Below are 13,140 nucleotides of genomic sequence, written 5' to 3' on the forward strand. Positions count from 1 at the left end.
ATAATAATGCTAAGGCTGCAACGTCTCAGTGTACTGATAATGGAGGAAGGTCCTGCATAAAAGCACGATTATTTATCAATCTAATGGCTTTATTTTGAGTTTTGTCCAACTGCCTCATTGCAACTGCTCCACATCCACTCCACAGTGGCGAACAGTAATCGATCTGAGACGCACATGACTTTTGTATACTGTGGCCAACTGCTCTTCAGTGAAGAATTCACGAACTTTTTAGCAAGGGATTTAACATAAGCTGTCCAGCTTAGGTTGGGGTTTATCGTAACACCTAGGATATCAATTGTAGTGGATATGGGAATATTGACATCATTTAAAATTATGTGAGAGTCTGATGGATTCTTTCTGTTGGGGAAATTAATGTAATTAGTTTTCTGAGCATTAAATGAGACCAGATTTATTTGTCCCCATTGATTAAATAAAAAAAAATGCTGTGTTTATTTGGGTATTTATAATATCAGATTGTGTAAAAGAGGTACTAAATGTGAAAGAACTATGAAGTGTCGAGTCTTCAGTATAAGAGTGTATTGGGTTGTGAGTGACAGAAAGGAGGTCATTTATATGAATGAGAAGAGGGTTGGGTCCAAAACCGATCCGTGAGGTACACCATCACTTATGGAATGAAACTGGAAATAAATTCCATCTACCATGACCCGTATTTTTCTATAATGAAGGTAAGAAGAAATGAGAGGAACCAGTGATGCAAGGCCATAGTGTGACATCTTGGAAAATATGGCCCGGTGCCACACTCTTTCAAATGCTTTTGAAATATCAAATGCTACCGTGTGTGTTTCACCATGTTGGTCTATTGTTTTGTTAATCTGATGGGTAAGAAGGCAAAGAATGTCTACACTTGCACGTTTTTGTCTAAATCCATCCTGCCGATCACTGATTATTAATTTCTAGGTGCTTGACTATGTGTTTGTTTATTAGTGTCTCAAAAACTTAAACGAGAACGGAAGTTATAACAATTGGTCTATAGCTTGATGGATCAGAAGTGACCCTCTTTTTAGGGACAGGATGGATATTTGCTTCTTTCCAAGAGGCTGGAAAACTCGAGGTACAGATGCATAAGGGGAAAAATTTTGCCAATATAGGAGCCAACACTGAGAAGCATTTTTTAAGTACTATTGGAGGAATTACATCTGGACCAGTAGTTTTGTCTACTGAGAGATTCTGTAATACAGAAGTATGTATCTTGCGTGAATCTTGAAAGAGGGCATTTAGGAGAATCTAAATCAATTACAGGAATATTGTGATTTTCTGTATTTAGGGTTGAGTTTGTTGAAAAATATCAACAAGAAGGTTGGCTTTTCCACGTGCGTTATTTACTAGTTTTCCACTGGGGACTGTAACTGTGGAATGGAAGAGGTGGTAGTGAAGTTAGATTTGATTGAATTAAGGATAGACCAGAATATTTTGTTATCATTTGGGTTGTTTAGTAGTTTGTTAGCTTGCCTAAGAAAAAAGTTTGATTAAGGAAGATTGATAATAGTTGTTACATACGTAGGTTTGGTTTCACTCTCAACACCAGTACTTACAAACTTAGTTGTTCGTTGATACGTTGAGAATGACACATAGACGGGTGAGGCAGTTAATTAAAGGCAGATGAACACTTCAGGAATTTATTACTTCCAGATATAGCTAAGGTACACTTGCACAAACTGACTTTTCTCTCCTACATTAAATCTGTCCCTCGCTCAATGCTGCTCTTTAGCTGGCAAACGATTACTGACTCTTTGCCTTATTACTCCGTCCTTCAATGATTACTCTCACTGTTTGACTCACTATCTCTGTCAGTAATTCATTGACTGTTCTCTGGCGAAAAGCACAACTCGTAGCTAATTCACCAACACTCCACTCTCTCTCTCTCTCCCAGCAGGTTAGTCTTGAAACTCTCTCACTCCCTGGCTTTCCCTACAAGCATAGAATATTCTAGTAAAGGGATTAATCCCCGAGCTAGACCTCCTCAGATCATATAGCCCTGCTAGGGTTACAGGAGAGCGCTACCCCTCCCAGCACAGCAGCCACCGGGCAGGGCGCGAACTCGCAACCTGACGATTACGAGCCCGACACCCTACCACTGAGCTACCGCACTCCCCAATATTCTAGTAAAGGAACTCACATTTTCTGCTGAAATAATGCTAATTCTAGATCTTGGGAGAAAACTAAAATTTTCTCACACAGTTATACACTTAAACGAACAATATCCATTAACAGTCACGACGAAAACAAATTCTCAATATAAGATAGAACAACAAAACAAATGCCAAAGTCACCAGCTTGTTCCACACATTTCCAACTACAAACATCAGCCTAAACCAACAACATACAGTTTATTTGTAGAAGATTCCCCACATCTATAGATATAAAACTCCAACCTAATGCTGCCCCTCCCTCACAACTGTGTCGTCCCCGAAGAGAGAACCTATATTTTTACACAAGAAAAATCATCAGTGAAATTACCAATATGCCGGGAATCGAACCCAAGACTCTCAGGTGAGAGCCAGGCAGCATACCACTACACCACGACCAGGTAAAAGTTAACTCACGTTGTCACAATCTTGTAACCAACGTCCCTCCGACCCCCACTGTGGGCATGAAGAGGGTGAGTTAACCCCCTGGCACTCGGACAAGTAGATGCTTTTAATCTATCCCAAGCACTTACGGCAAGTCAGAATGAAGAGAGAACCTGTATTTTTACACAGGAAATATCATCAGACTTGCCGTAAGTGCTTGGGATAGATTAAAAGCATCAACTTGCCCGAATGCCAGGGGGTTAACTCACCCTCTTCAGGCCCACATTGGAGGGCGGAGGGACGTTGGTTACAGGATTGTGACAACGTGAGTTAACTTTTACCTGGTCGTGGTGTAGTGGTATGCTGCCTGGCTCTCACCTGAGAGTCTTGGGTTCGATTTCCGGCATATTGGTAATTTCTCTGATGTGTCGTCCCCGACAGAACTGCATAATCCTACCTATATAAAGTATATGCAGCTTAAACTTCCAAACTAATAGGTCATTGCCATCAACTCTGTTGTCAAGGCCGAACAGTTCAAAGAACTGGATCTCCAGTGGTGCCAACTCCCTCATTCTCACGTGCCTTTCTTTTATCTCCAGCGACCAGCAGGTGCCTGGCTCCACTACAAGAGAACTACCCAGGTCCATGATATCCCCTGAGAATCATACATCAGCATGCTTCACCAAGAACCCCTCCATCTGTTCTATCTCTTTTTTCTGCACATTGAGTGCTTCTAGCAATCAGATTCCACAAGTGATCAGGGTACTCCTCCCTAGAGTTTAACAGTACTACTTTTGCATACACTGCTTGGTAGCTCGTGATTGACTTCTTGGCACAATCCCATAGCTGTGCCCTGATGTATCTTCTTCGGACGACGGGTACATCTTTTGTAGTAGGGTCAAATAAGGTCCTGCCCACCATGAATCTCTCTTCCATCATGGCATGGTTCCTGTGGCCCATCAATCCCAGGACTGTGTGCAGCATGCTTTTGATCTTGCAGGGCAGTAGCCTCTCTGGCAAAGGGAGGATAAATGTATTTCACCTAGTTGTCACTAGTAAATGTCAATGCTCCAGAGCCCCCTGAGAAACACTCCTTCCTCCTAGCTGCCTTTACATTGAATAGAAGTAGAGCAGGCAGCGGCGAGACACCAGGCAATCCAGACCCAAGATGCAGTGGTCCCCAGTGTCAGCAACACACATGGCAAAAGTCTCTTCCTTACCTCCCTGCCGTACCTCGACACCCATTGGTTCCCAAAATCCACTGCAACGCCTTGTAACTCCCCCAAAGACAGTGTGAAATCTGTTGGAGCTGCCTATGACCCACCATTTCCAGCTGCCTCTCTGATCTTGTGTCAACGACCATTGGGCACACTACTCCCTAAATCTCACCATCTCCCTCAATGCACCTATTGCTGACACCTAAGGGGTGTGCTGGGCACTGATCCATATCCAAACATTGTTCCAGAACTTTTACACCGGTACTCACATCCTGGTTTTCACTTCTTACTTTATACTTTACTACACATGATTCCTCTTGCCTCACTCCTCTTACCTGGTCACTTACTCTTTCTATCTCGCTGTATTTCATTTATCGTTGTGCATCTTAATTTTTTTATTGTTCGAAGTAATTCTTTTGTTCTCCATAATAATTTCCTAAGTTTTCTTGCTGTGCTTCCCGATATTTCAACTGTTTTCCATGCTGTGCTCCTCGGCATATCGCTTATTCTTTTTGCTGTGCTTCATGGTTCATTTATTTTGTACTTCATGATTTCTGAACATTGCGATTATATGAGGCTTTTGATTTTCATGAATTGTTCTCAACACTGCAAGTATACCTTCCTTTTCTTCTCAGTAGTTTTTTTCCTCTTCATAATCTTCTTTCAACACCATGGTAATATTCCTTTTGTTCTTCTTGCTGTCGTATTTGTCCTTCTTGATATTCTTGATGTTTCTCCTGTTCTGGCTGTGCTCTGAACGTTGTGAGTTTATCAATCTTTGCCTCTTCACGCCGTTTCATTTGTTCTTTATGCTGTGTCTTTTGTTCTTCATAAAACTTCTTTCATTCTTCTTGCATTTCTTTCAACACTTCGGATGTGTCTGCCAGAGATATGTCCACCATTACTCCAGCCTGTCCATGCATCTCCACTTCCCAAAATGTATTCTCTTAACTGTCACCTGTTGTTAGACCATAGGAGTTCATCCCACTCCCAAACTTAGGAGTTCTTTCCATAGTGGTCACTTCTGACACCAGTTGCTATAACCTTAGTGATTCGTTGATACTTCGATAATGGCACGTAAACATGTCAGGCGCTTAATCAAAGGCAGATGAACACTTCAGGGTTTTATTTCTTCTGTATACAGCTGAGGTACACTTGGCTTTTCTCTTTCATGTAAACTCTGTTTTTCGTTCACAGCCCATTCACTGGCTAATTCACACTGACTCTCTACTTACCTGCTCCGTCCTCTACTAATTACTCTCTCTGTTTGCCTCAGTTACGCTGTCACTGATTCAGTGATTCACTGGCGAAAGACACAACTCGTAGCTGATTCACTAAGACTCCACTGTCCAGCAATCTTTCTCTGGTACATACTAAACCGAAATGAAGTGACTCGGATGAAGAACGGTTTTTAAACACTCTTATGCCCCAGTTCAGGATATTCTAGTAAAGGAACTCATATTTCCTTATGCAATAATGCAAATTCTACAGTAGATCCTAGCAGAGAACTCACATTTTTCTCACACAGTAATATACCTAAATTAACAATATCTTATAACGGTCATGACAAGAACTGTTTTCTAGCGTAAGAGAGAACGAAAACAAAACATATGACGAAATCTCCAGAATGTTTCAACACATTTCCGAACACCAGTCTAATCCTACAACAGAACACATAATTTCTGGAAAGGTTCTCCACAACTCCAGGTATAAAACGCCACCCTAAGCCTACCTGTATAACATTGCTTAACTAAATGAATATCAGTCTTTTCATTCATATACATAAATCTTCAAAGAAAATTTCTGTATTTCTGCGCGCAACTTTCTTGAGTAATTTATGGGGACCATAAAAGGTGGTCAGCAAATGTAATTTTACACTCTATGAAATAACTTCTTTCTCAGATGTCGTCCCTCCACTCGATTATGACGACACTGTCGTCTCTAATACTTTCCCAATCGAATTATTATTCAACCCCTTCCCTGCACGAGTGGGACGCAAGGAACACGGTGGAGGTGGCAAGGTACAGGCAGACGTGACAGTAAGTGAATTGGACTCTGTGTAAGAAATGGACCCGTAGATTTGTCATCAGAATTTCAGGTTGATCTTAAAGACTCTGTAACTACTGGATGCTTTATTAGGAGCTTAGATGTTATACCTGCAGAGTGTAGTTTAAATCTCTCATACAATAGTTCAGGGCGCAGGTAGAGAGTTTCTTTTTTGTGTTGCCCAGTGTCACGAGTACACTGTTTACACACAGAACTGTCTCTCCAGCAAAATTTTGTAGGAAGTCAGCAGGCCCCTGCATCAGTCATGAAGTCCAGTTTTCCCAACCAAAGATGCATCAACAACAAACATCCGCTTGCATACATTTCTGTCCCCTCTTGGTAAATCAGATGTCTACCGACATTTTCCCTCATACAGAGGTAAATAGAGGACAATGTAATTACTAAAACAACACCAGTATTACCAGTATTATAAGTGAATGATAAGAAAATCATATGACAATATATTATACTACTAATGAGAGAATACTGCTTAACAGGGAGAATATCTAACTAAACTAATGTACAGTCAGGAAAAGTTCCGCATTACCCACAGTTCGGAGCATTGGTGGTCGACGTACAGCCACGAAGCAGCAGCCAGACCCACTTGTGTGGTAACTGTGAATGAGAGGGAGGGTGGCCTGGGGATGGAGGGTTTGGTGAGTTGCTCATGTCACCGTATCAATATGTGTTTACTGTCAAAGGTATGCTTCTGTGCCTTCGTTTTGTAATGTTCGATAGGAATGATAGTTACAGAGACCGATCTTATCAATAGGACTTCCCATGTCATTCTGTCTAAAGGAAAACGAAAAACCTGTTAATCACTCATATAGATTGTTTGTTATTATTATTCCACACTACCTTAGACTCTAAAATCGAGATTAATAATTACCAGAATAACACTGGAAATCTTTACAGGCGGATGTTTAGAGTCGGATGACAAAGGATAAATAAATAAATTTATAAAAACTTACATATAGATAAAGATAAATAGATAGAAAGACAGATACAGCTAATATACAGGTTTTGTTTTGAGTTAACGCATGATATATGTTATATCGTGACGGATATCTCCTGGGGAAACGTCTCATGATAAAGTCGAGAGGGAATGAAAGTACTCAAACCTCTGTCCGAACCCAGCAAACTTCTATAACTTTCCTGACAACACTAACTCTACAGACATCTACGTAATCTTTTTCATAAAATACTAGCATTTTATTGTCATCTATCCTTACCAAAGTACCGATGACTCAAACACTCCTTTCAAGTCATACATTGCTGACCTACAGGTGATTCCCAGTCTATCACTAAACCCTCCTCTGACCCCAATTCCCCGCCTCCCCTTCCTTCGCACTCACATTACCAGACTTATGAGGTCTGGCTACTGCTTCACATTCACCTGTCTCACACCAGTGCTTCGGTAGGTGGGTAATGCGGAACTTTCCCCGACTGTACATACATAAGTGAATTCTACAATATTGATGTATGTTAAAGCGATGATGAAAAAAAAAAAAATCGTATAAGAGCTGCTTATACAGGAATCACAGTGGTATATGAGAGAATAAGGTCTCGAAATAACTAAATAATGTTCACATATTAGGTTGGGTGTCTACACATTTTCAAACAAATCAACATTGTATAGTGGAGGTGGAGTAGGCCATGTTTTGTTCATTTTATCAGTCTCACTCAAATTTCTCCAACTTCTGTGTCGAGTTCAAATTTCATTTCGTTTTCAATTTTAAAAAGTTTCCCTGTTTTCCCTGTTCCATGTTGGAACCTAATCTCATGGAGTCCCATACGTTCAACACAGTAACGGACAAAAAAATCGCTATGAATACCAACAAAAATCTTACTGTGGTGAATGTAGTAAGGGAATATACAAAAACAATGAAGGTTCAAGAAAAGTGATGATGGAAATGAGTTATATGGACTATAGTATTCTCAAAAGAAACAGCTGGTGATGAGGAAGATATTATTGGAAAACACAGGAAAAGGACGAAGGGTTTGACCAGTGGACGAATACGTGTACTGTGTATATATATATATATATATATATATATATATATATATATATAGATAGATAGATAGATAGATAGATATAGATAGATAGATACAAATATATAGATATGTATATACTGTATATATATATATATATATATATATATATATATATATATATATATATATATATATATATATTATATACATTATATATATATATATATATATATATATATATATATATATGTGTATATATATATATATATATATATATATATATATATATATATAAATATATATATATATATACATATGTATATATATATATATATATATGTATATATATATATATATATATATATATATATATATATCTTTCTATCTTTCTATATCTATATCTGTCTATATCTATCTATCTATATCTATCTATATTTATCTATCTATCTATATATCTGTATATATATATATATATATATATATATATATATATATATATATATATATCCGCCCCTGTGTGGAGTACAACTCTTATGTGTGGGGAGGCTCCCCACATACAGCTCTTCTCAATATGGTGGAGTCAAAGGCTTTTCGTCTCATTAGCTCTCCTTTTCTTACTGGCTCCCTTCAGCTTCTGTCTCCTTGCCGCACTGTTGCATCTTTAGCTCTTTTCTATCGCTACTTCAATGGCCACTGCTCCTCTGAACTGTCTGCTTGCATCCCTCCACTTCTACGACGGGTATGTTGCACCCGTCTAGCAGCAAACTCTCATCCCTTTTCTCTCCAACTCTCTAATGCAAGAGTTAACCGTTATTCCCAGTCCTTCATTTATGTAACAGGTCAACTCTGGAACTGTCTCCCTCTGTCTGTATTTCCTACTAGGTATGATCTCCAGTCTTTCACAGTGTGTTCAGGCATCTCGAAATGATCAGATCTTGAATTTGGCTTTCTCTTGTATTTTGTTTTTCTCTTGAGAAGGAACGGTTAATGCAGGTTCGTCGCCTATGGTTCCTTCTTCCTAGCACAATATATATATATATATATATATATATATATATATATATATATATATATATATATATATATATATACCTAGGCTGCTTCCCCTAAAGAAAGTGAGGTAGCTGAGGCAGGACGACACGTTCCCAATTTACACATCCAAACACACACATTTATTAGAATCTTAACCCCAAGAGGAGAAGGAACAGATCCTCACCGCATCATACCACACGATTGTCAACTTCGTGTTGTAATCAGCAACATCTGCAACAGCAGAGCTGGTTTACCCCTGCCACATCATAGTGAAACCATCCCCTAACCCACACCTGACCTGATAAACTGATCAGATCAAATGCGGGGGAAGATCACCGTGGGGCTGTGTCACCATTTATTCATTTGCACTTCTCTCCAATCATTAGTATCACGCGCAGCCACTCATCCTTGCCCAACAGATACCCCTCTCACATCTAACGCTCTCTTCACACTGTCCGTCCATCCTATTCATGGACTTCCTCTCAGCCTTACCCCTCTCACTTCCGATCCAGTTATCTTTTTCACCAATCACTTTTCAGCCATTCTCTCCATTTACCCAAATCATCGCAATACACTCTGCTCAACTTGATCAGCCATTTCCCACATAACTCTAGATCTCCTTCGCACTTCATCATATCTCACTCAGTCCGTATGCGTCACTCCTCACCTACTCCTCAGACGCCTCATCTCCATTACATTCAAACTTTTCCTCTCTGCTACTCCCATGATCCATGTTTCAGCCCCATAAAATGCAGTCGGAACCACTACACCCAAATACTTTTTTCATCCCTTGCAACACCTTTCCTACTTCATTCATTCTAAACTTCACATCTACATCTATTATTCCATCCACAACAACATCTGACCTTATATACATAAAACACTCTATCTCCTCAAGCAACTCACCATTCAAAATTATATTCATCCTCCTACCATCTACCAACCTCGTACACTTCGTCATTTTATTGTTATTCTCAATTACACTCAATTTCCTCCTTTCACACACCCTTCTGAACCCCTCTACCAACTGTCTCAATCTGTCCTCCAAATCAGCCACCAGTGCAGTATCATGTGCAAACAGCAGCTGATTCAGATTCCTCTCTCTGCTATCAGCATTCACTAGACTCAAACCTCCACCTAACACTCCTACATGCACCTCCCTTACAACACTATCCATATAAATATTAAACAACCTAGGCGACATCATACATCCCTGCTGCAGCCCCATTCCCGCCGGAAACCAATCACATACAGTATTTACCACTCTTACACACGCTCTAATATTTACATAAAAACTTTTCACTCCTTTTAACAGCCTACCATCAAGTCCAAACAATCTCAAAGCAATCCACAAAGCCTCCCTATCAGTTCTATCATATGCTATCTCTAAATCCATGAACGCCCTAATTCATCCTCACCTTTCGCTAAATACTTTTCACACACCTGTCTCACAGCAAACACCTGAACCACGCATCCCCTTCCTCTCCTAAAGCCACACTGCTCATCACCAATCACTCCCTCTGTACCCTTCCTAACTTTCTTGACACTCTACCATACACCTTACCTACAACCCTCAACAGACTTATATCCCTAAAGCAACGGTAGTACATTCATACTTATCACCCTTATCTTTATATAACGGAACCACACAAGCACTTGCCTGGTCAATTGACACCATACATCTCACATTCAGCAATCTTACTAACCACTCAGCAATAATCGCTTCACCACCTTTCAGGCATTCCACAGCACACCCATCCATTCATTTCCTTTACTGCCTCCCGCACTTCCTCCATCATGATCAAAGAGTAATTCAACTATCCCAAGAGACTCGTAATCCTTGCACCCTTCCATCTGCCACAGTCTCAGCTTCCCTTTCCTCCTCTACATTTAACAGTCTTTCAAAATACTCTGCCTATGTCTTCCTTATTGCATTCATCTCAGTTAATATCCTTCCATCCTCTGCTTTTGCTCGCTGTTCCTTCCCAGATTCTCCCTTTCGCGCCATTCTCACCTCCTTCCAAAACGTTTTCTTATTCTGTTGAAAATACTCAGTCAACTGCCTTCTCCACCTCTCATCTTGTCACTTCAGCATCACGCTCAGCCCTTCTCGCTCAATTCCTCTTTTCCTTATACCTCCCTTATGACACCTCATCCTTCCTCTGCAGCCACACTTCATATGCACGTCTCTTCCCAGCCGCAGTCACACTTACTTCCTCGCACCACCATTCACTTCCTTTTCTTAATCCAACACCCGTTCGTCTCACACCACACACCTCTTCCGCATGCCCTACCACAACACTCTTAAACAACTGCCATTCCTCCTCCAAACTGCCATTGTCCTGATTTTTCACTGCGTTCCACTCATCTTTCAATTTCTCCTGGTACTCTATAATTTTCTCTCTTTCTCGACCTCACTCACTTTCAAAACCTCCCTGCCACACCTGACTCTCCTACCTCTCACCCATCTCATATCTACTCCCAACTTTCCCGCCACACATACATCCACCCTCCCCTCTCAGAACTCTCACATCCAACAGTATTCCTCTTACATTCCTGGATAAAGCCACATAGTCCATCAACGCTTTATCAACAACCCTTCCACCCTCCTGTCCAACCCATGTATGCATATATATATATATATATATATATATATATATATATATATATACACGAGGTGTATCAGAAAGTTCCAGGACTGAGTGTGCTGTGTGAGCTATGAGTGGGAGAGAGATTAGCAGGTTGCGTCACCGTGTGACGTAATATCCAGGGAGTATATGACTGTGATCTCAGCTCTCTGCAGCCACTGATCTTTTTTTCACATGCTTTTGTATACAGGTCCTCTGTTTCAGGTTGTCAAGCGATGAGCACAGAGCAACGAACCAACTTGAAGTTTCTGGTCCAGTTGGGGAAAACTCCGTCTGAAGCACTGGGAATGCTGCAGCAAGTGTACGGAGATGAGGCGATGTCACGCTCACATGTTTTTGAGTTGTGCAAGAGGTTCAAAGAGGGATGCGAGGACGTGGAAGACAACCCCAGGAGCGGAAGGCCTTCAATGAGCAGGACTGAGGCCAACATTGAGCGTGTCAGGCAGATTGTGCATGGCGGTCGTCGGTTGACTGTTCGACTGATCACAAATGAGCTGGGCATGAACCGGGACAGCGTCTGGAAGATTATCACTGAAGATTTGGGTATGCGGAAAGTCTGCGCAAATATGGTGCCGAAGCTGCTGAATGATGACCAAATGGATCGGCGCATGCAGGTGTGTCAGGACATCCTCGAGTGTCTTGAAACCGAACCAGACTTGCTAGGGAGAGTCATCACCGGTGATGAGTCATGGATCTTCGAGTACGACCCGGAGACCAAATGCCAGAGCCTTTAGTGGAAGAGTCCAATGTCGCCAAGGCCGAAGAATGCAAGACAGTCGAAGTCCAAAGTCAAAGTCATGTTGATCGCATTCTTCGATGTGAGGGGCATCGTCCACACCGAGTTCTTGCCACAGGGCCAGACGATTAACCAGCCCTCCTACAAAGAGATCCTGTGGCATTTGCTTTGTTCAGTGCGCGAGAAGAGGCGAGAGTTGTGGCAGGACAACTCGTGGCTGTCTCACCATGACAACGCGCCTGCTCACAGTGCCCTGAGCATCCAACAGTTCCTGGCCAAGAGGAACATCGCCGTGCTGGAGCAACCTCCCTACTCACCCGGCCTGGCTCTGTGTGATTTTTTCCTCTTCCTCAAGCTCAAGGGGGTCATCAAGGGGACCCGTTTTGAAGACGTGGAAGACATCAAGATGGCCGTGACGACAGAGCTGCTGATAGAGTGCATGGAGGCGTGGCAGAGAAGGATGGGAAAGTGAGTTAGACTCCAGGGGTATTACTTCGAAGGGGACAACTCGTAGTTTGTAGTTTGGATTTGAAATATATCTTTTGTGACATCAGTCCTGGAACTTTTCTGACACACCTCGTATATATATATATATATATATATATAAAGAGAGAGAGAGAGAGAGAGAGAGAGAGATACAGATAGATAGATAGATATAGATATTGATATATAGTGTTTGCAAATGAAGTGGTAACAAGGATGAAAAGAGTGAAAGAAAATTGAGAGTATGAATATTAATGCGGGGAAGTTGTTTTAAATAATATAATTTTTTTAGATAAGAGGAAAAAATGTATTAGGATTATTGTTCTGGGGATAATAAAAGGAGCTTTTAAGCGAATGGTTCTATATCCTACCTAATCCATAAATATGGCATAGGGCGTTGTATGAGCTGGAACTGATAGCTGGTGGGAGGTGAAAAGGGTGAGTTGTAGGTC

General features: G+C 41.0%; 1 protein-coding gene across 1 annotated transcript in view; it reads left to right on the forward strand.

Annotated features, from left to right (window-relative positions):
* LOC145395235 (protein GVQW3-like) overlaps positions 1-12,203 on the forward strand; it is a 32,590-nt gene extending 20,387 nt beyond the window's left edge. The window contains exon 2 of the mRNA XM_080268925.1: positions 11,674-12,203. Coding sequence (XP_080125051.1) covers positions 11,674-12,203 — 530 coding nt within the window. The remainder of the gene's footprint in view (positions 1-11,673) is intronic.
* Positions 12,204-13,140: the final 937 nt, after the last annotated feature.

This window comes from Coenobita brevimanus, chromosome 30 (genome assembly GCF_032717465.1).
Source record: "Coenobita brevimanus isolate Jiangsu-jjx chromosome 30, ASM3271746v2, whole genome shotgun sequence".
NCBI lineage: Eukaryota > Metazoa > Arthropoda > Malacostraca > Decapoda > Coenobitidae > Coenobita > Coenobita brevimanus.